Source organism: Aquarana catesbeiana, linkage group LG03 (genome assembly GCF_042186555.1).
Source record: "Aquarana catesbeiana isolate 2022-GZ linkage group LG03, ASM4218655v1, whole genome shotgun sequence".
Classification (NCBI taxonomy): domain Eukaryota; kingdom Metazoa; phylum Chordata; class Amphibia; order Anura; family Ranidae; genus Aquarana; species Aquarana catesbeiana.
In genome coordinates, this window is record NC_133326.1 from 560,287,475 (window position 1) to 560,311,901 (window position 24,427).

At 43.1% G+C, this 24,427-nt stretch overlaps 1 protein-coding gene across 1 annotated transcript; it reads left to right on the plus strand.

The window, feature by feature from the left end:
- The first annotated feature begins 3,061 nt into the window (after positions 1 to 3,061).
- LOC141132846 (rho crystallin) lies at positions 3,062 to 19,231 on the plus strand. The gene is made up of 9 exons (XM_073621767.1): positions 3,062 to 3,207; positions 7,534 to 7,701; positions 9,639 to 9,755; positions 12,580 to 12,657; positions 13,712 to 13,834; positions 15,174 to 15,283; positions 16,710 to 16,875; positions 17,540 to 17,622; positions 18,972 to 19,231. The coding sequence occupies exons 1-9, from the start codon at positions 3,121 to 3,123 to the stop codon at positions 19,012 to 19,014; spliced, it is 975 nt and encodes a 324-aa protein (XP_073477868.1). The 5' UTR covers positions 3,062 to 3,120; the 3' UTR covers positions 19,015 to 19,231.
- The last annotated feature ends 5,196 nt before the right edge of the window (positions 19,232 to 24,427 follow it).

Below are 24,427 nucleotides of genomic sequence, written 5' to 3' on the forward strand. Positions count from 1 at the left end.
GCATTTAGTGGATGAAATAGTTTTTTTTTATCTGTTTCATTTCATTGCAAAAGCATCCTTTGTGTATTCTGATAATAAATTACAGAAAGTGAATTAGCAGGTTGTGGCCAGCAACTCTTGCTCTTGTAGCATAGACATTTGCCTACACAGCACATACTGCTTACTTACCACAATAGGGGAATTTGGGGAAAAATGTAGAGGCAGCAGCTAGTTTGATTGAGAGATTGTTTTGTGAGTGTAGAACAGGGCACAGCTCCACGTTTACTGATTAACGCAAAGTTGTTATGAGAGAAATTAGACTGCCATTGCTGATCCTCCCTTAAAAATGCTAATCGACTGGCCATTTTACTTACCAGAGAGCTTCAATAATGTCAGAGACACCAATCTGGAATAAGGCAATTAGGAGATACATAACTTGTGATACAAATCCCTGTTTTCAGTGAGCTATAGTATGGATAGTGTGAAGGCCAGGCTTTGAGCACATTCAGAATTCAGTCCCAATTTTATAGTGTTTTACCAATTAAAAAATGATTTAGGACCCATTCAGATACACTAGATTGTCAAAAGTATTGAGATGCCTGCCTTTACTCTAATGGGATCACAGTCTTAGGGCTCTTTCACACGGAGGATCCATATGTCCGTTTTTCATCCTTCCGTTTTCGGATGAAAAACTGACATACATGTATCCCTATGGAATAGCGGATGTCAGCGGATGAACGTTCGCTGACATTCGACCCGCTCCGATCCGAAAAGTGTAATGGAGGAAAACCCTACTTTTCCATCCGTTTTCGGATCGGATCGGGTGACGACGAACTCTACGGTCCGTCATCATCCGATCCCCCATAGGGGAGAGCAGCGCTCTGACAGGTCCGTCGCTGCACAGTGTGCAGCGACGGACCTGTCATTTTCCTGCTCAGCAGGGATCGGCGGAGCAATCCCCGCTGAGCAAGCGGGTGTTCACGGTTCACGGGGCGGATCATCACTGATCCGCCCCGTGTGAAAGAGCCCTTAGTCCTGAGGGTTCAATATTGAGTTGGCCCACCCTTTGCAGCTATAACAGCTTCAACTCTTCTGGGAAGGCTGTCCACAAGGTTTAGGAGTGTGTCTATGGGAATGTTTGACCAGGTGGAGGACAATAGAAATGGTGGACTACGAAGTAGAACAAAGTCTAGCAACCGCCAATGATGGAGGGAGCAGGCAGGCAGCAGTGCGCAGATTTATCATCTGGGAGTCCAAAGCGCACCCTCTTGTAGGGATGTTTTTGAGAATTTTGCTGAAGATGAATTGGATCTCATGGGTGAGGAAGGCTCGTGGGACAGAGAAGGATCTTTCTTTTCCATAACTGAGGGCTGTGCAGTATTAAGGTTCAGATGGAGAAGTGAAAGAAAGACGCTCACCCATGTCAGGTTAGATATGCAGGATTGCTGGGTACGCTAGGGTAAATTTAATGTGATGTTTGTAGAGTGAGGAGAAGACGGCAGAGAAGGCCTTGCGCTAGCGCATAACTTCAATGGAGTAGTCTGAGAAGAGTAGTAGTGGATGGTCTTCAATGGATAAATTGCGCACTCTGCAAAATTTTTGAAGTATGGCGTGCGTCTGCGTAGTTGAGATATCTAACAAACAATGGTCGGGGCTTGGAATGCGATTCTGATGGCTGGCCGATGCGCCAGAACCGGAAGTAGAACCAATCTAATTTTGATCAATGTGTTTCTCTCTCTCTGTTCAACAGAAGCTGACCATTAAGCCTCGTACACATACTTAGATTTTCAGACAACCGAACATCCCTTTTTTGTGACATGCTAATCTCATGTCGAAAGTGAAGAGGTTACTCACAATACGAAAATTTTCGTACGAGAGAATACGTCAGAAGTGACGTAATGTGTTGAATAGTTTTGTATGTAATCTTTTGCTTCTGAGCATGTGTATCCTTGCTCTTACTATTTTTTTCGGATGAAAACCATACTGATGAAACGAAAATCAGACGTTGAGTTCACATCCGTCAAAAATCTGCACATCCAGCTTTTATCTGACGAAAAAGCGAAATCGGCTGTCGGAAGCACCATACTAATGATCCGAAAATCAGCAGACAGCTCGTAGTAAAAAATTGTCCATCCGATTTTCGTATCGTGTGTATGGGCCTTTAGACTGGCTTCTGTCAAACGGTCCTGCTGGAAAACCAGCATTCAATGTGCTGATCAATCTATTCTGATAGTGGGGAGTCACTGCTGTCAGAATAGAATAGCATGGTGGGGGAGATCACATCGCTAGTGTGGATAGAAGAATCTGTGAGTTTTTTTTTTATCGTTTAACGCGCTGGTTGAACAAAAAAAAAAAAAATCACCGTATGTTCCCAGCTATAGCCTACCAGAAAATCAACTCTGCGTTTAAAAATTTTGCGCACTACCCACTACCCATTATTAATATAATTATACCAGACAATATGAAACTTTTGTTTATTGGTCAACAGTATAAAAACCGCTTTTGCATAAGACAGCATGGATTTTTTTTGCTTAGTGTCTCTTTTATAAACTCATATTATATATAAAAAAAAAAGTGAATTAAAAAAAAAAAAACACTTGCAAAGTAATTTCTTTTTGTTTAGCATCTGTCGGAATAATGGGTAGTCGTCACCTTTTCTTTTTTTTTTTTCTCTTCTTTTTATTGTCCGAACTGACAGTTTTGGCAGCATCCCCCTTTTAGTAAACCTGGTGGCTTTTGCAGAAAAATCCAGGGATACAGAGCTGTCAGACCAGATTTGGTTCTCCAAACCAGTGCAGCAGAAAGCTCTGCGTTCCTCAGAAGAGTTGGGAGCAGTGGCTACCCCCTCGTTCTGCGATCACTATAGAATTGGTGCCAAGGACCAGCACATCACTGTCTGTCAGCCATAATCGCCCTGTTCAGTCTAGACTTCTCTCTCTTTATAAATCCACTGATGAGTTTGCAGATTTCAATAAACCTAGTTAAGCTTTTTTTTTTCAATTTGCCCTGCGTTCTCAGACAAGGGGTTTAGCTTGTCATTAGTAGCCACGCCCACTTGTGTTACCTAATCAATGGACACAGCGATGGCTATAAAGCCGGGTAAAGGGCTTAGAACCCTCACACTACCCCAGTAACGCAATAATGACTCTCACCAAGGAAACCCGTGTCACCCTTAACGATGGCAACATGATGCCAATCCTAGGATTGGGCACTTATGCTGCTCCTGATGTAAGTATTATTCATTCTTTTTATTGTTGTTTTTGTTCTCTAAATAAAGGCCAGGGATGCGGTCTGCAACTGCATTATGAAAGGCTTAGCCACAGACTGCCAAGGTAGAAAAAGAAATGAAGCTTTTGGCGCTACAATGTAATATCCGCCTCATTGGAGTAAGATTGTGACAGGTCTCAGTGCTGTGAGAATTTAGAAGGTTGTAATTTTACCATTATCCTTGACCTGAAGATAAATAAGGAAGTGACAGAATGTTGATATTTGTTATATAAAAGCAATTTTAATGTATACCTAAAACCACAATTTTTTTCTTTTTTTTTAATGATAGAATAGAGAGTAGTTAGAGCTGAAGTTTAATCTGCTAATATTTTGCCTTCTCCAATTCTTCCTTTCTCCCCCCATCAACATGCTAATAACATGTTGGAAGAAAACCTTTCCTTTTTTGATTTACATATCCTTTTTTTTGACCCAGTGACACCACAGGTAGATCGTGGCCGGTGGGAGGGGCTGGCCGGGTGCAGTACATAGCCTCCTGAAAACATCACAGTGCCCTGATTCAGTTCTCCTCTCAAGAGCCCTTAGCCTTGATACCATCAGTGGGCTGGCTATTGGGAGAAGTTTTGCAAATAATAAAAAAAGCCTTGATAGGTGGATGTAAGTCTGGAGGAGAAGGCAGTGTTTGCATATAGACCATTTTAAGCAATGCCCACATGTGTTGCTGAGCTTCCATGATTGAAAGAACTGAATTCCAATGAATTAAAGGGATGTGCCAGGGACAGTCAAGCCGGGGAGGAAAGAGCTAGATGATGCAGGAAATGAGGCGGGCTGTAACTGACTTGCTGCAGGTTTAAATGAACATTGTGAGAAGCTCACAGTGTGTATTGAAATCAGAGTAAGCATTTTCAGTACAGGAGAGGAGTCTGTGCAACTGTGCAAGACTGAAGGGAAGGCTGGAGGGCAGCTTTAAAATCCTTGATTTTGTTTTGTTTTGTTTTTTTTGTTTGCTGTCTGTGGCCTGTTTTGTCTTGATTTTAGTCCTGGAGACACAACAGGAAGTGAGAAATTCCCTTTTAGTTGTCACCAAAACAGATGTCCAATTTGGGAAACGTTTTATATTACTTTGGACAGTGGTCACCAAGACACATAACAGAGAAAAATCTTTCTAGGGAGGAATGAAATCCATCCAGAACCTTAAATAAAAATGTTGGCATTGGAATTACATTCAGTCGATAGATCTAAGATCTTTCAACTCTATATACACTTTAAGTAGTGCTAAATATAAGATGTATGTGATGCTAGTGGGAAGATGAAAAACTAAAAACCATTTTTTTTCCTCTCTGAATGATTGTGGCATAAACATGCACACTCTGTTATGGAAGATAAGTCACTTGTGTCTTCTCTACTGTGATTGGTCATCATAGGTTGCACATAAAGAGGGAGAACTCGGCCAAGGAAGAGGTTAACCTTCCAGTAAAAATGCGCGTTGGTGAACATGGCTTAGTTCTCATTTCTAGTCTTTTTTGGGATCTCTGTGATTGGTAGACATGGGTGCGATTCTTTCACTGCACCTATCACTGTTGGAAAAAAGAAAAAACGACTCATATCTTTGATTGTGCTGAAGCAGCTGTGAAAACCCTAACCAAGAACCCTGGATTACTGAAGACTGTGCAGAAGAAAAAAATAAAAGAAGGTAGCACAAATGATACAGTGGAGACCACTAAACACCTTAAAAGAAACTTGCCATGTGAAACACAGGGCTGCCATAACCTTGATTATCACAATACTGAACTCAGAGGGTCAACATAACCCCTGGAAGAAAGCCTGCAAAGACAGTATCCATATTTTTCTCCTGAAAGGTTTACTTTAAAAAGAGAAGTAAGCATGTGATGTCACATGTTAATGTTCGGTTCAAAACAAGGATACTTGTTAGAGACTGTGGGGATGATTTACTAAAACTGGAGAGTGCAAAATCTGGTGCAGCTGTGCATGGTAGCCAATCAACTTCTAACTTCAGCTTGTTCAATTAAGCTTTAATAATAAAACCTGGAAGCCAATTGGTTTCTATGCAGAGCTGCACCAGATCTTGCACTCTCAAGTTTTAGTAAATCAACCCCTATACGTCTGACCGTGCACCGACATAGGTTCCTGCTCACTGGCCAAAAGAGATGGAGTGGCACAAACTCTTGTTCTTAAGTTGCAGAGATTCATTTTCTTCACTGAGTGCAATGAGCCGGACTGGCACCTGAGTATTTTTATTCAAGGCATACACTTAGCTTTTTTCATTCAGCCAGGAGGTTGAACGTAAAAAATACAAAAAAGGAAATGCTCTTTCAGATGGATTGCCATTGGGAGGTAAAAACAAACAGTTGAAATGACTCCAGATAGCAAGGATAACTTGCCACAAATTTGTGGCATTGTTGAATTGCAAGTCTGTTAACTCGCTGCATATTTTCACTGGCAAGTTGTACACTTGCTGAGCACTTGAAGCACAAGTTCTAGTTGACACTTTTCCAATTTGTAACACATTTGTGTGGAAAGTCTCTAGCAAGAGCAAAAGTTGCAGTGGTGAATCTACAGGAAGAGCTCAAGTCTACAGCATGAAAATTCAGCCACAGTGACTCTGTGGTGGAATGACTATTGCACAACATAACTGAACCAGAACTTGCAGCAAACTTGCAGAATGTTTGCAAAGAAAGTTGATCTGGAGTCATACAATGCGGACTTGCTGCAATTGTGCAACAAACTTGTAAAGCCTGGCAAGTCTAGCAATAGCCTAGTAAGTCATTTTCAAACTTGCAGCTCAATTGCTTGTTATCTGGGAATTTTGCTGCCCACTCAAATTGTCCCAGTAGAGCGCAGCTGTACAGATATTGTGTCTGCAAAGCTTTGCGGCCATGGCATTGTTAACTTGGGGTGCACAGTTTGACAGCGGTACTCACCCATTCATTTTAATGGGACAGGGCAGCAACCTCGTGCAATGCGATACAGTAGTGCAGAATTATAAATTAGGCGGTGCGGAGGAATTATAACTACTCCTCACCACCTGTTAAATGCCCCCTGTTTACCTAAAACAATTTTCCATAATGCCTCTTTCTATGCCTCACAAATTGCCTTTACTGTAATAGCTCACCTTTTTATACATTTTACTTATGTGGTTTGCCATAAGTCATATTGCCTTCACCTTCTAAAACCTGTGGCATTAAAAGCGAAAAATGCCATTACTAGAGAAAAGGATGCATGGATGAGGACCCAAGGTCTACATACCCCTACTGGTAGATGAATACTTAAGAAACCAAAGAAGGACTCAATGAGCATTAAAGTATATCCAACACCAAAACTTTTGTATTTTATTTTGGATAGGAGTAGGGTATTATTAAAATCCATCAGGTTTTTCTCTGGATCAGCGTGAACAAGCTGCTTCTGTGCAAGGTAAGTTTAAACACTGGGAACTCCACTCGCCAGCCTGGACGGGTGCTATCCTAGTTCGCAAAATGCATACATCAAAGAAGATATCCGGATGGCTGCGCTTTTAGGATCCTCAAAAAATCATCTTTATTCGCAATGAGGTAAACACATAGAAACCGGCAGGAGACCACACATGGGAAGAGAAGAGTGGATGGTAACAAGTTTCACACTAAATAGGTGCTTTTTCATGACCTGAGGTTAGTGAAACGCGTTACTATCTCCTGCTTTCTCCCTATATGTGGTCTCTTGGCTCTTTCTATGTGTTTACCACATTGCTAATGAAGATGATTTTTACAAGATTCTAGGAGTGCATCTGAATATCATCTTTGATGAGACATCAGTTTTTTCTGTCTGTGTACGTTTGTCTTATTATTATTATTATTATACAGGATTTATATAGCACCAACAGTTTGCATAGCTCTTTACAACATGGGGGCAGACAGTACAATTACAGTACATTTTAATATGGGGAAGAAATCAGAGGGCCCTGCTCGTTAGAGTTTACAATCTAAAAGTAGAGCTTTTCCTTTGCTTTCTATGTCGAGACACAAAAAAAAGTGAAAGGAGATCTCTCCAAAGGAAGGAACCCCCTCTTTTAGACAATTGTCACAAGAGCAGGTGCCCTCACTAAAAGATTCCCCCTCTATTCTTGTTCCAATGACAACTGTTTTAATGTCCTTATTTCCAGTACAGAGGTCTTGAAGACAAACAGAGAGGGAATCTACCCTACAGGACACAGACAGCAATAAAACCCTAACCAGTTTTAACCACCATGTTGTGTCAATCACCCAATTTTTTCCCCTGTTTTTCCCATTCCAGCTGTGTTGCCTAATCTGAAATGTAATTCTCATCCCCTTCCAGGTGCCTAAAAGTCTTGCAGAGGAAGCTGTGAAAACTGCCATTGATGTTGGTTACAGACACATCGACTGCGCCTTCATCACCGGCAATGAGATGCATATTGGAAATGGCATTCGCTCAAAGATCTCTGATGGCACAGTCAAGAGGGAAGACATCTTCTACACTGGAAAGGTGAGATGCTAAACTCATCTTAGACATAGTCTGACATAAGGCACATGTCAAAAACCTGACACTATGGAAGGTCACTGATGAAATGTGTAGGTTATTTAATTTTTGATGCTATTCACATTTGTGCAAGCTTGCCCTTTCATATTTTTGTTATTACATCAAATATATAGAGATATGCAGTTTAGCCACTAGAGGGAGATCTCAATTCAGTTATTAAAAATTCTCAATTATTGACAAAAGATATCAGCCATACACAGAGTGCATTGTTTTAATAGGTTGCCCAGTTCATAGGGATTGATTTATTTTTAAAATTGCACCGTTCCTCACTCAAACCTGCATGTAAGTTTGTACTGTGCAAATGGAGCAAAAATGAATGTTCTCATGCAATATTTTCTTCATTTAATATGATATTTATTAAAAATAAAAAATTCTGTACGAGTGAGGCATTGTGGCCATTGGATAGTGTTGTGTATCATAGGATATACATATGCTCCTCTGCTCCATCTAATGGCCATAAAACAGTATTTTGTCTATGCTGATTTTTTTTTTTTTATGAACAACTTTCAGCAAAAAATAATAGAGAATATAGCCTAGGAATAGATATGCAAATATTTTTCACCCCTTAGACATGCATTGTGAAAAGAAGCAGTAAACCAAAACTATTGTGTAACACTGCAAAGCAATAAATAGATCATGAGCATGTAATGAGCAAATGTTGCTGCCCTATATATATAATATACATACAACAATAAGGTTAATTTGTAGATTTTTCATGGTAGTCAAATATAAATAAATCAAATACAATAAATAAATAACAAAAGAAATTGTGCCTCAAATAAATGCTAATGCAACATCCACATAAGTTAGCCTCTACCCCCCTAGATGAATGCAGCATCAATGGGTTTACCACGATTAAAAAGCCAAATGCAAACTCACAACTTTGATTATATATATTTCTGTGAGTTTGCATCTGGCTTTTTAATCTCAATAAACCCATTGGTGCTGCACTTAGCTGCCTCCCCCCCTTGTGTTCCTTTTTGCACATATAAATAAATATATGGCCACACATTCATTTTAATTAAATACCGTAGCTATTATAAAACATATACACTTGTGCTTTATGGATGCTAACAAGTACCTGTCATGAAAAAAAAAAACACCTTCCAGCTGCCTCCCACACACAAATCACCAGGGCTGGATTAATAATTTATTCTCTTCTACGCTAGCTATATTTAGCCTCCCTGCCCTTAATGTCTCAATAAATGATCTACAGAAACACAAAGGGGTTGATTTACTAAAGGCAAATAGACTGTGAACTTTGCAAGAGTAGTTGCTTCAGAGCTTTGTAAATGAGGGGAAGCACTGATAGCTTCCATCATCCAATCATGTGCAAGCAAAAATGCTGTTTTTGTTTTTATTTTCCATTCATGTGATTTGGTATTCTTTGCAAAGTGAAGCTTTACCTCATTTACTAAGGTCTGGGGAACCTGTGCTTGTAGAGTGCACAATCTATTTGCCCATAGTAAATCAACCCCAAATAATACCTTAATCATGCAAAACGTTGTCGACACAGTAAATTGTCTGCAAAAAACAAAAACAAAAAACAATGATCCATAAAGATGATTCGCACGACCGCTATTGCTCTAAAATCTTGCTTTAATTCAGGAAACCACATTGTACAGTACGCAGATACAGTCAGTTGACGCATTTCAGCCTACAGGGCTTTAATCATAACAAAAAAAACAATGAATACAATACTGAGACAACCACTTGTGCCATGTTGAGTTGCCATTTTCGATTTCAGGAAGCTCTAAGTGACACGGCCTTTAACATTAAAAATATTGTGTGCTAAATCTAGTAGGTTCATTTTAATCTTTTTGCATTTAAAAGTAAGTGAATAGTACAGGTGAAAGCCAATCTGTTTTGTTATTCTTCCCCAGCTCTGGTGTACGTACTTTTCCCCTGATATGGTACGCAAAGGTTTGGAGAGGTCTCTGAGGGATGTTGGAATGGATTATCTGGATCTCTTCCTTATGCACTGGCCTGTCTCCCTTAAGGTGAGTGATATATACAGATAGCGCTTTTAGACAAAATTTTTAACTGTTAGACAAAATTTCAAATGCTAAACGATGAATGTTATTCTGCTTATCATTTGCTTCCCTGGTTCCTCCCTAGCCTCCCCTCAATATGCCAATTAATTTATTAGTATATTCTATTTTCATTACAAACCCTAGTTTAGACCACCTGACATCATCACTAGGTCTCTGTACTTCTCTATGCAGTGCAGGCAGGTCATGGCTGCTGGGACGAGCCAGCAGGGTGTTCTGCACACAGTAGTTTCCTGAAAATATCACAGCACTTTGCCGTAGTACTCCTCTCAAAAGCCCTTAACCCTAATGCCAGTAGTGCTCTGGCTCTTGGGAGAAGTTATACATATAATAAAAACAAGCCTTGGTGGGTGATTATCAGTCTGGAGGAGTGGGAGTTCCTAAGAATGCCGTATTTACATGCAGACCTACGTAGATAATGCCCACATGTGATGTTGAGCCTAGAAAATGGAAAGAACTCAAATCCCATGAATGAAAGGGGCGGGCCAGGGATGGTCAAGAAGGGGACAAAAGATCTAGATGATGTTGGATGCCCTCCAGCCAAGAAATGGGGCAGGCTCTGTCTGACTTGCAGCTTATAATGCACTTTGTGGGAAGCTTCAACTGTGCAGTGACATCAACGTAAACTACTTTAGTACAGAAGAGGAGCCTGTACAACTGTGCAAGACTGAAGGGAAGGCATTAGTACAGATTGAAACTGGAACTCCAGTCAAAATGTTTCAACATTTTTAGGCAAGGAGGGGCTTAGAAACTCTTTTAGGCTTTTATTTTTATTTGCTTTATTGAAACCCCCATTGGGGAGATATCCACTTGCTTAATGTGTACTCTGTACCCCCATGAGGGAGATATCCACTTGTTTCCTGTGTACTCTGTACCCCTATCAGGGAGATATATACTTGCTTCCTGTGTATTCTGTACCCCCATGAGGGAGAAATCCACTTGCTTCCTGAGTACTTTGTACCCCCATTGGGGAGATATACACTTGCTTCCTGTGTACTTTGTACCCCCATTGGGAAAATATACACTTGCTTCCTGTGTACTTCGTACCCTCATTGGGGAGATATCCACTTGCTTCCTGTGTACTCTGTACCCCCCATCGGGGAGCTGTCCACTTGCTTCCTGTGTACTCTGTGCCCCCCATTGGGGAGATATGCAGTTGCTTCCTGTGTAGTTAAATTAGCAGGAAGAGAGGGGAAAATAATGGGAAAAGCAGCGATAGAATCAATTTGTAAACAACAAATGTGAAAATCAGATGTAGGCAGCTTGTAACATTCAAGTATTTAGCTTTTTCCCTTAAGTTTAGCTTGCAACTTTTTTTTCCTCTCCAAAACAGCTGGAATGCACAAGGAAAATGGTTGCCCATTGGGATGAGTATAAATTCAATAATGCTCCCATCCTCTATAGCTTCCACGAATGGAGAGAAAGCAGATTATTTATGCATAACTAGTCAGCCTGCTAACAACAAAAGCTCTCTGACAGTGCTAGGCCTTTTAGCCCTTTGGACGCTTTCCACCGGTGCTTGTCACCAGCAGAGAACAATGAGACTTGGCTACAAAAATGTATGCGCAAGCAGAAAACCCAACACATTTTTGTTCAGTGAGCAAATCCTTCCTACGGATTAGGCAGCTTTGAGAAACAAAAGATAATAGGAATGTAGGGGATGTACTGTAGAGAGCACAGAGGTCACTAAAAAGCAACATTAATTTTTTTTTTAAAAAGCGTTTTTAATATGATACATTTTAATAAAAAGTTTACCATTACTCATCAGTGGCAAAGGAAACGCTTTTTGCATGTTGCATGTTAAATTATCTATAGAAGCTTGGCATTGGCACAATCCCAAAGCGCCAATGATAAACTTTTATTGCAGGAGTAACATCAACACTCTACAAATATTTTGTAGTTGATCAAGATTTTAGAATTGCTTTCCAGATGTGTTAATGGTTATGTTTAGCTCAATGGTTTTATTCTTTTTTTTTCAGTTTTAGATTAGGGAAGGGTTGGACACTGTCGTCTTTTTTTTTTTCTGTCTGTCATCTCTGGGGAGATTCACCCTCCCTTTGTCATGGTGATTATTGTGTCCAGTAAAAAAATTGTTGGGAAATCCAAATTTTTACAGTTGTTACCAGAACATGGGGTAAAGGTTAAACCAAGGGGGATGCATCTCACTTTGGGGAGATTTCCTCATTCCCGTTGTGTCTCCAAGACAGAAAGTGAAGGTAAATCTTCCCAATGAGGTTTTAACCCTTCCCCACTGTATCCAAAACACCAATAAAACGATTGCTAAATATACACTTCAACAGGTTACAGGGGTGATTCCCCAATCCCCAGGTGTCCTTTTTTGTTTTTGTAGTTAACATTCTCACTTCTTGGCCGTCTTTTTTTTTTTTTTTTTTTTTTTTTTTTTACAATGCTACTACAGTGACCTCTGTTGGATTCAACCGTTTTAGAAAGAGCTGCCTTCACTACATGCCTACACAATAATCCTTACAGTGATGTCCACTGCTCTACCAACACTTTAAATACTAGCAAATTGGGAAAAGATTTCTTCTACCTGTTCCAGTAACACAAAAAGGAAAAATTCTTCTAGGGACATAGACAACATAACAAAATGATATGATAGCCTTCCCTACTCATCCCAAAAAAACTTTTGTCTGGACTAACACTGTAATAAACTTTTCAGTACAAGACCTGCAATTAAATCATATTTATATATTGGCATATTCTGATTGGTTATGGATTCAGCAATGGTTTGTTGTTTTTCTATCCTGTGCAGCCTAGTGGAGCATCTGATCCCTCCGATAAGGACAAGCCTTTCATCTATGATAATGTGGACCTTTGTGCTACATGGGAGGTAAGTGAATTTTCTTAAAGTGAAACCCTGTATCATGCAAGGAGTATTGCTTCGCTACATAGGCAAAAACACTGATGTTTGGTTTCCTATTGGCTGCTGACTAGTTTCTAGAGTGACAATCAAACAGGAGGCAAGTTATCTAGTCCAATAAGTCTGCTCAGAATTCAACTGTTGTTTTCTATAATGGGCCCTTGGGGCCTGGTCATTGCTGTAACTCTTTATTAATCAGTGAAAGTAGGGGGGTAGTGGTTGCACTGTGATAGGAAGGGAATGAAGGAAGGGGGAAAGGGGCTACACTAAAGTGCATGTGACAAACATACCAGATGACCTAAAAACATCAATCAAAAATAGGTAAGAACAGAATGGGGAAGGAAGCTGGCATGTGCAAATGAATGGTGAACTACATGGGAATACCACTTAATAGTGTATGAAGAAAGTGCTAACATAAAGCAACAAAGAGAGTATCAATAAACAGTGCACATGAGTATGAAAAGCAGCCAGACAAGTGCAAAATACCAAAGGTGATCATATACAATTCCTGTAAAACGTGTAGAATATGCTGAAGTATATCAACACACTAAGTGCATGAATAAACAAATAAATAAAAACATCAAAAAAATATATATAATAGTCCCGGTGGTAAGTGTTGTAAAAAACCAAACACTTGGCAGATAACAAGTATGATCCAAACATAAAATAAAAATAACATACAAGAGACAATAAAAAATACTGTAAATAATATAAAAAAAATGTAACAACAGTCCTGCCACCAGATGTGACTCTTCTGAATGAAAATCCAAAACACAATGGTGTAAATGAAGGGAGGGGAGTGATCTTCAGTGGGGGCACCTCCGTGTCCACAGGCCCCTTACCTTACAGCTGTAAGGTATACAGCATATATGTTTGAAGCCCAGCAGATAGTAAAATCCAAAAATGCAGCAGATGGAGTTGCTCAAAGATGCGGTGTATAATATGCCACAGTTATTTGTTGATTAGCTCATTTATATTGAATAATTGTCTTTATTTACTCTGAATTGGTGATACTTAATTTCAGGCTCTAGAGGCATGCAAAGATGCAGGTTTGGTGAGATCCCTCGGAGTATCAAACTTTAACCGCAGGCAGCTGGAACGTATCCTGAACAAACCAGGACTGAAGTACAAGCCAGTTTGCAACCAGGTACAGTGCAAAAACAGATTTAGAAATATAGTATCGGGAGTACCAGGGGCGTTGCCAGGGTCCTAAAAGGTAGGGGGAAAACCCCTGGGTGCATAGATTGATATACCATGGGGTTTCTTTTATAAAATAATCAAAGACAATGGTTTTCGAGTTACAAGACACAAGATAAAGTATTTGTAAACCTTAACAATGACTTTCTCTTATTTGCTTCCTTTTGCTCTGTTAAATGTACCATTGGAAGCATTTGGTTATATCTGTTTGTTAAGTACAAAAGAAACCCGTTGATCTTGTCAGTAATGTAGAGTGGTCCTGGGTCCTTTACAATTTTTATCAAAAGACAAAAGAGTCATTTTATCAAAAGAGAAGAGGGCTGCACCACTGAGTCTATAAAAATGCCGTGCATTTCTGGTAGATCAAAATGGATTGCTGTACTTGCAGGGTATCTAAGGTGGTAAAACATGAGGAAAGGTGTAAGGATTGTAGAATTATACTGTATGTGTTTTTTGTATTATTTGTGCCTTGATTTATGCTTTAAACGTACCTGATATTGCAAAACCCAATTTAATGCAAATGAATGGATTTGTAGCTGAACGGTCTACAGCAGGGGTTTCCAAACTTTTCTAAACAAAGGGCCAGTTTACTCTCCAGACTTACTGGGGGCAGGACATGGCTATTGGGAGTATAAAAGGTCCCAACATCAGTGGAAATAAACAATGCCCCATCTTTGGTGTCAGTGGGAGAAATAACTCCCCATCGCTGGTGTCATTGGAAGGAATTGTGCCCCATCATCGGTGTCTTTGGGCACCATTGTTGCTGTCATTCTACCCCTTTATTGGTGTCAGTGAGGGGAATTATGCCAAATTGTTGGTATTAATGGATGAAAATAGCATGCCAAGGGCAGTATAAATGCAAACAAAAGACCACATCTAGCCCCGTGCCACAGTTTGGAGACCACTGGTCTACAATCTATAGTTTTAATAATGGTCCAGAGGATAGCCACCACAGACTATGTGTGAAGTAAATGCCTAGGTGAAATCCATTCAAATCCAAAACCGGTAAAGAAGCACCCCTCACGGGTCTTGCAGCGGAGGTAAATCTGAACAGCAGAGTTGACGTTTCAATGAAACTCAGTCCATATTTCTCAAGACGTCAAGAAGAAGTCTTGAGTAAGAGACTAAGCTTAATTGAAATGTCAACAATAAAAAGGCTGCCAATTGATTTACCCCTGCTGCAAAACCTGTGGGTGTCCCAATGCCTGTTTTGGGTTTGTACAGTTTTAATAATGCATATTTTGAGTACCAGTTTCAACCATGCATAAATTATTATTTACAATTTGCAGGTGGAGTGTCATGTATATTTAAATCAAAACAAACTTCACGCCTACTGCAAATCCAAGGACATTGTTTTGGTGGCTTACAGCGTCTTGGGCTCACACAGAGACAGGAACTGGTACGTATGTAAATTGTGGTAAAAGCTGAATTCCAGTGACACAAGACATGCCAGTGCTACTAAAACACATTCTGACTTAACAATTTATAGTTATTTAAAGTTTATCCAAAATTGTATTTGGTTCTGGATAGAGTGTGGAAGGCTTAGCACCTCAGTCAGGTTCTAATGCTGTCTATGTACCAACTGGGGAGTCTCCCTTTCCCAGATAGCAAGCAATTGGGTTGCAAGTTTGAAAATAACTTGCTAGACTTGCCAGGCTTCACGGGTTTACTGCACAATTGCAGCAAATCCGCATTGTATGACTCGAAAACAATTTTCTTTTCAAACATTCTGCAAGTTCCCGTTCAGTTATATTGTGCAATTGTTACCCACCACAGGAGTCATGGTAGCTGAATTTTCATGCTGTAGACTTGCAGAGCTCTTGCTGTAGATCCTGCAACTTTGCTCTTGCTAGAAACTTGCCACACAAATTTGCTACAAATTGGATAAGTGTCAACTAGAACTTGTGCTTCATGTGCTCTGCAAGTGTACATCTTGCCCATGAAAATGTGCAGCAAGTTAACAGACTTACAATTCCACACTGCCACAAATTTGTGGCAAGTTATCCTTGTTATCTGGGTTACCTACAGTATGTACAGACAGAGGAAATTTCCAAATCTCATCAGAGTTACTGGTGTGGCTCAAGACATAAGTGGAAGAAAACGTCCCCAAAGAGGAACCAGAAAGTAAAAGAAAAAACTAACGCTGGTTTAATCATTCACTACTACAGGAATTAAACCGTTAAAGGGTTAGTTAATTATCCATCAGACTGGCAGGGGGCAACTATGGCTGTAGCAACAAAAAATGCCCAGTGTCAGTGGGGTAAAAAATGCCCCGGGCTTAGGAGTAAAAATTGCACCTGTGTCAGGTATCAGTGGGAGTAAAAAAATTATCTGGCAATCAGTGGGAATAATAGTGCCACATTATTGGTGTCAGCTGGAGGAATAGTGTCCCCTTGTTGGTGTCAGTGGGAATAAAATGGTGCCCCTTTGTTGGTGTCAGTGGAAGAGGAAATGTCCCATAATGGGAGCCAGTGGGAGAAATAGTGCTAATTGTTATTGATAATGGGAGGTAGGGTAACTACAGTAATGTTCCTAATGCTGTAACAGGTTAACATGGGATTAACAAGGGATAAGGCAAACAAGTATTGAACAAAATGCTAGACATATATGTGGGCCATAAATGCAAGGTTTGATAGTTCCCAAAGCATATTAGTGCAAAGGCTAATATGTATTGGATTTGAATATGCTGGTTATGTCAAGGGTCTGCATAGGGGTACAATTTAGAGCTCTGGTATCCTTTGCAGCTCCACATCCAGTAAATGTTTGACTTTTAACATTCTAAAATGTTTATTATACAGTATATTCAATATTTATGCTCCCTCCAGGGTGGACCTTAGCTTGCCAGTCCTACTTGATGATCCAATTTTGAATAAAATTGCTGCTAAGTACAATCGCTCCTCTGCAGAGGTCGCCATGCGCTTCATTCTCCAGAAGGGAATTGTGGTCTTGGCCAAAAGCTTCACCCCCGCTCGTATCAAGCAAAACCTTGGGGTAACTACAGCTTTTTACTATAACTTCTTGAATTTTCATCTGTTGTGAAATGACATTTATTGCAAAAACATTTAAACTGTAACGCTAATAATGTTTTTGATAGTCCGGTGTGGAAACACATGAAGATGTGAATTACATTTACCTACAGTATATGACTCTGAAACAAAGATTTTTCTGTTGTAAAATTTACTTACCTCGTGTGTAGACTCCCTGAGTGCTACTCTGCAATATGTTGGGTCCTGAAAATCACTGTAGGCTTCAATATTTCTAATTTCTGACTAATTCAGTACTGTGCAAAATCAATCAGGGGTCGACACATGTCAGGCCCTGGAGCAAATTGTCCATGTATATTTCATAGCTTTACACACACCTCCTCCAGATCAACAGAATTGATCTTCAAGAAATTCCTCTTAAAAACCCTTTGGTCCAGGTTAGATTTTACAAGTAAGTAAAGTGTATTTCTAGCATTGTCTTTTTCAGCTACCATCCTGTGGATGTAGTTCAGCCAATTCAATTTACCCCATGGCAACGAGCTAAATGTTATCATCTTCCAATAGTGGCCTGTACGAAAATATGAGAAAAGTTGTCTGTATATGTGTCTCAAAAGTAGACAGGCTTGGAGTTCATGTTCCTATGGTTTAAATCAATATTATTTTCCTAACAGGTCTTTGAATTTGAACTGAAACCTGAAGATATGAAAACACTTGAGAGCCTAGACAGAAACCTACATTATGGACCTTTTAGAGAGTAAGTGTTGAGTTCTAGATATGTGTTTTTAAGAAAGAAGCATCAGTACTGAGAGACAAATAAAGATGGAGACATGCTAAGGGACGGGATTTATAAATATAGGTGCTCAAGTTCCCATACCTGTATACATTTGGCATTTTATATGCATTTGTTGTATAGAAGCCCTTTCTATTTTCCCAACCATTTTAGACAAAAAAGAGGCCTACCAGAGGTTGACAACTTTTCCCCTCAGCTGCATAATTACCAACTCTCCCAAATATTCTGGGACAGTCCTGTTTTCCAGTCAGTTGTTCAACGATGATAGTGCTCTGAGCTGTGTCTCAAAAATAGGGCTGTGGGGTCAGCTGTTGCAATAATGTCCTAGCACCAGGGGCTCTTCACCCCTGATCAATCTCTACTTAGGCCCTCTCCTGTCAGCGAAGTTGCCACCCAACCCCAGCTTCTGGTTTTTGAAATGCCATAGTCAGCTTAGAAATTCACTGCAATCAAAGTCTGTCTATGTTCTGCAGAGTTGCTCCGTGCTGTGTACAGTGAGGTTACTACCTGCTATAGGAGCTCCTTGTGCCTAAAGCTGTTTAGCTGATGTAGCTAATAACTCTGTGCTACTGCTTGCAGGCCTCTTGAATGGAGCGGTGCTGACAGCTCTGCAATTGTGTCAGCACATCTCCCTACAAGCTGATTGATAAAACTATTACAGTGTAACCACCACCAGTAAGTAAATAGATGCAAATATAAAGAATTCATGCCCCACATTTCAGCAGCATGATTATTGTAAAGGGAGTGATGTCATTGCAGACAGCATGCTGAGACAGAGTATGGGCCCTGAGTGACTTTCCAGCAGGATGAGCATTGGCACTGAGGGACTGAGTTCTATATGCTTCTGATGCCTGTACCTATAAAATCTCTCAGTACATTCTCTGGCCACAATGGTTTGCTTGACACACAGCAAAAAAGGTCTCCCTGGAATTCAGGGGGAATTTGTTCCTCTTACAGCAGTTATGCAGGGTGCCAAGATATTACTGTACAGTCCAAAATACACAAAATTAAGGCCCAATAGATTCAGTAATCAACACTCTTCAAAAAAAGTTTTTTTAGGACACTTGTCCTGGGGGTGTGGCTATTACTCAGCAATGCCAGAAGAGAGCACTGAATTCAAAGTTTTTGAAGTAGAATTTTTACAGAAAGAGAGTATAGTAAGAAAAATAAATAAATAAATAATATATATATATATATATATATATATATATATATATATATATATATATATATATATATATAAAACACACACACACACAGTATATTTATGTATTACAATGGACTTACCCTGATGATTTTATTGCCTCCTCTAGGGTGAAACAGCACCCAGAATACCCCTTTCATGATGAGTACTGAAGACCAACTGAGTGCCAACGCAGTCTCCAAGAAGATGCTTTCTGTATTATATATGTAAAGCTTTAGTAGAGCTGCACTCTGTTACATACAGAAAAAATAACATTTAGTCATTTGCCCAGTATTTATAAAGCATTATTGATTGGATGGGAGCATTATGTCTTATGCCATGTTGCCTTATGCATAACAACCAATAAATTTAATGCTGAACATCAAGAAATGGTTGTGTTGGTTTGTGAAGTTTCATGGATTTTTACTATGTTTATGTTTACGGGGATGGAGATAATGATAAGCATAATGTCTCTTTGAGGTACTGCATTGAATGAGCTGCATTTGATGATGATACCAGGGCCGTCTTTAATATTGATTGGACCCTGTGCAAAACTTTTTTTGCTCCCCCCCCATGCAGTTTTGCTCTCCACCTGCTCTGAGACATACAATAAATAGCAGCTAGACTCAAAATCAGTTTACTAAATCAGATCAGGCAGCTATTGCATTTGGTTGCCTGAGGTTACAGTGTATCATTACTGCTCACTGACTGGTTGCTAGAGGTTACAGCACACATTACGGCTCACTGATTAGTTGCTAGAGGTTACAGCACATGATTTCTGCTTGTTGATTGGTTGCTAGAGATTACTGTGGATATGACCTCAGGGAGGCATGATATACACATCAATGCCGCCGGCCATCGCTATTTACGTATGAATGTCACCGTTATTTACATATTTACAAGTTTCCACACTTTTAAATAATTTGGTTTTAAGGACCTACAGAGGTCAATACTGCTCAGACTACGGTTGCCACCTCATCCCTTTAATTCCGAACACATATTAATTACACAGGTTCTGAGGCTAATTTTTTTGCAGATGCAGGCACGAAGTGAATTTAATTACCAACTTAATCAGTGACAGAACCCGTGTAAATAATATGAAGGCCTCTTGAGCCCCCTAGGGAAAGAGAGCCTTGACTGATGGGGGCATGGCTAGGTGTGTGACAAGGGGAACGATTGGTTGGGACACGGGGATGGGATGGGCCTGAGCTCAGGAAATCGTGTGCCCCAGGGAATTCTGGGTCTTTCGGAAGAGTCGTTGGAAGAGCTGCTGTGGACCCTGCACCTCTGCTATGGACATTGAATTTCTGCTGGCTGGGGTCCACGAGCAGGCTCTCCAAGGACATGGTAACTGATATTCTTGCCCCTGAAATGTCCCCCCCCCTTTCCATCCCCCGGGTGCCCCAGGCTGCTCGGCCATGAGACGTACCTGCCCCCCCCTCTTCCTCGGCCCCAGTCCTTCGAGGCCTTCCTCATGTCACCCCCCATCCCTTGGAGATCCGTTTGCCACGGCCCCTCCCTCCCCCCCTGCTTCTCCTCACTGCCGGAGCACCCCCCCGGCGGGCCCCCCCTCCTCCCTATCTGTCTGCGGGCTGGGATTCCTCTCGCCCAGCCCGCTCCAGGATCCCCAGAGTCACATGGCATTGCTTGGGCTCCGCATCCTGCCTCCCCCCTCTCCCCCCCTCTGGCTCCCGCTCGTTTGTTCGGGCAGTTGCCGATGCGCTCCCCGCCTCTCACCTCCGGGAGCAGCAGCCTCTTGCCATCCCTTCCCCGCCCCCCCCGCCCCACCGGCGATCGGCGGGGGGCGCATGTAGAGTGTCTTGCGGTGTCAGATGCCGGGCACGTCAGCCCGGAGCTCTGGCACTGACCGCCCGTCCTCCTCCCTCCTCCGTACAGCATGATTCGGCCGGAGCGTCACAGCCGGTGTTTCTCCCTGCGCCCTGCTGGGCGGGAGAATCAAATTCAGCTCCAGGCATCACAGCCTCTGCCAGGTCCCCTGTGCATCCACATCCCCCTGCACCCGGCTGGGTGGGGGATGGTGGAGCTACACAGGCCGCTCACACCCCACTGACCCCTGCCTTTATGCATCCCCCTGCACCTAGCTGGGTGGGGGATGGTGGGTCGACACATGCTGCTCACCCCTGCCGCTAACCTTCCATCCCGCATCCCCCTGCACCCAGCTGGGTGGGGGATGGTTGTGCTGCACATGCCGCTCACCCCCCTGCCTTCATGCATCCCCCTGCACCCGGCTGGGTGGGGGATGGTGGTGCGGCACATGCCGCTCACCCCCCTGCCTTCATGCATCCCCCTGCACCCAGCTGGGTGGGGGATGGTGGTGCGGCACATGCCACTCACCCCCCCGCCTTCATGCATCCCCCTGCACCCGGCTGGGTGGGGGATGGTGGTGCTGCACATGCCGCTCACCCCCCACTGCTGACCCCTGCCTTCATGCATCCCCCTGCACCAAGCTGGGTGGGGGATGGCAGTGCTTTTCAGACTTCTCAGACCCCTGCCGTCTCACATCTCTCTGCGCCCGGCTGGGCGGGGGATGGCTGACGGTCGCCGGCTCCCATCCCCATCATCACTGATCTCTAACCATCAGCAGCTCCCTCGGCTGGGCTGGAGCTTCCTTCCGGACGCCCACTGCCACAGCCTTATCCCACCATCTCCCTGTGCCCGGTAGGGCGGGAGATGCGCACGCCACGCCGGGGATGGGGCTGCGCCCGATGCGAGCCCTCCATCCTGGGTCTCCGGCTGCTCTATAGGCTGCTCAGCTGCCGTCCTCGGCCCCTCAGGCTCCTCAGGGTCGGGGGCCGGACCACCCCCCTGGACCTATCCTTCCGCCAACATCCTTCAACCTTGCAGCCGTCAACATCCTTCAAGGTGACGGCCGTCACGGCCTCCTGACGGCTCCTCCCACGGACGATCCTGTACCGGGTGTTCCTCCTGGACCTGCTGTTGGTCGCCCTTCTTCAGCTGCACACCCGCGACTAAGTGAGTATGATTGTGATTTGATTGGAGTAGGTCCGGTGATGCTGCCGTATCAGGTCCATCGGACGAACGCATTGTCACGGTCGTAAAATCGGTCCTGTCTCGCATGGGTGTGTCGGGTTCGGCATGTAGTCCGGCCTCTTCCGTGGGTGGCGCTTCGTGGGCGGTTTAGCCTACCGGCACGCACCTGTCAGAAGACGTCAAGGATAAAATTTGGTGATGCGAATTTATGGTTTTCCACACCATAGCCCCCCCCCGACCGTAAAACGATCGTCAAATCCCCTTGGTCCCTCCCCGACCATGAAACGATCGGAAAATACCGTTGGGTTGACGTGGCGGTGCGAAAAATCCAAGCCGCTTCCTCGGACATTCAGGAACTAGCTGCCGGGGGGTTCCGTGCTTACGTCGGAGTTCCTTGCGAGCGTTTTCCAGAGTTAGTACATCAATTTTTGTTATCTTGATCGCATTTGGGGTGCCTACTAGGCGTACGGGGACCAGTTTTCCACTATGACACGCAGTTTCGCCAAAGAGAGGCTTCAAGGAAGGAGTTCTGCTTTGATTGCCAGGATGGTAGCCTATGGTTTAATGCTTATGCTCTTTCTCGGCCGAGGGCCAAGCTTGACATTTCTGAACCGGAAAACCCCAGTGATCGTCTCAGTGATGCTTCCCTGGTTAGACCGGTACCCTCCCCCCTCCCTTTCATAGAGAAGCCTTGACCTTAGGAGATGGTTTAGACTGTGGTTTTTGGACCCCCCCTTTACTCCTTCGGGTGTGCCGACCATGGCGCCTATTTTAAAAAAAAAAAAAAACATTTTGCCTTATCCACCACTTGTCCTATCCTAATGGCTCCTCAGTCTCTGACAGCATCGACAAGGAGGAATCAAGGGTCCACTACGCCTCATTTGACGATGCGCTCCACTTGATCAGGACGGCTTGTCCTTCGGCCTCGCTGGCCAAGGCGGTCATTGCGTCTGCCCTCCGCCTCCTCCCGGTCACCCGAAATGCTTCCATCTACTGGGAGGTTACTTTCAGGGAAGCTACTTTTGACACGTGCCTTCCCATGGGCTGTACCTTTTCTTATTATTTCTTTGAACTCTCCAGTAGTTTTCTTGAACGGGTAGTTGTCCAGGCGGTTGGTTTGCAGTCCGTGTTACACTATTTGGTTAACTTCCTCTTCGCGGGCCCATCTGACAGCTGTGAGTGCCATCCCGCTGTCAGCTGACAAGACCGAGGGCTCGGTGACGGTTATGGCCTTCTTGGGTATTGAAATCGACACCGTGGAGATGGTTTTCCAGCTGGCCAGGCTACTCTCCTTGGTTCGCTTGGCAATAAAAAAAAAAAAAAAAAATCTGCAGTGGAAACAACTTCAATCTTTGCTGGGTCAATTGGTCTTTACCTGCCGCGTCATTGGATGGGCTTTCTGTAGACGTCTGGCATGGGCCACAAAGGGCGTGGCTGCCCCCCCCCACCACCACCACCACCACCACTATATTTGTATCATCAAGCCCACTGACTTAGGGGATGTGGCTGTCCTTCCTCCAGTCCTACAACGGCCAGTCATGTTGGTTGCTGAAGGTGGTACTGAACTCCCAACTGGAGCTATACACTGACGCAGCAGGCTTCTGTGGTTTTCGGTGCTTTTTTCCAAAGGGAGTGGTCTGCTGAATGTTGGCCGGCCTCATGGGCCCACATGGATCTTTTGTGCAACCTCACATGGCTGGAGCGCTTTCCGATTATTATCGCCATTGAGCTGTGGGGCGAGTGGTTGCGCAATTGATAGGTGGGTTTTTTCTGGTCTGATAACAAGAGCGTGGTGCAGGTGGTCAATCAACAGTCTGCCAGATTCCCTCTGGTCATGTCGTTGCTGCGTTTTTTTTTTTTTTGGTTTTAAAGTGCCTGCAGTTTAACGTTTGCTTTAGACCTAGGCATGTCCCTGGAACTGCTAATGATATTGCCGATGCTCCCTCTCGTTCAAGCTCCATCATTTCCGCGCCCTCGCCCCGTTGGCTTCCCCGGAGGGCCTCCCCTGTCCGGCCTACTTGTGGAACCTCGTTTTCGAGGTTTGCCAGTCCTCTGGGTGTCGCCTTCCCTTCAGACATGGGCGTCGTACTGCCGCGTGTGGGACAAATGGGTTCAGGCGTCGGGCTGTCAGATTTCCATCTCGTCTTCACAGGTAATACGTGTGGCTTTATTTTCTTACATTGTTTATTTACTACAAAAGGTTCTTGGGGTTTCCATTTCTTACCTTGTTTATTTAGTACAAGAGGTTCTTCAGGTTGCCACGGTTTTGTCGGCCATGCCTTCTTTGTCCTTCTTGGTTTCAACTCCTTGGGTGGGAGGACATCACAAAAGCGTTTCCGACCCATCGGGTCCTGAGGGGTTGGAGGTGTGCGACTTATTCCCCCGATTCCTGGCATCCGGTTTCCCTCCCTATTCTCTCCGGATTCCTTTCCTTGTTGCCGTCCGTTTGTTTCCCCGTTTGAGACCCTTCTCTTTTGGATCGTGGGAGATTCCTTCATTTACTGGGCCGGGCGGAGGTTCGGAGCTACGGGAAGAATTGAGGGTTTTTACCTATGATCTCAGCCGAATCTGCTG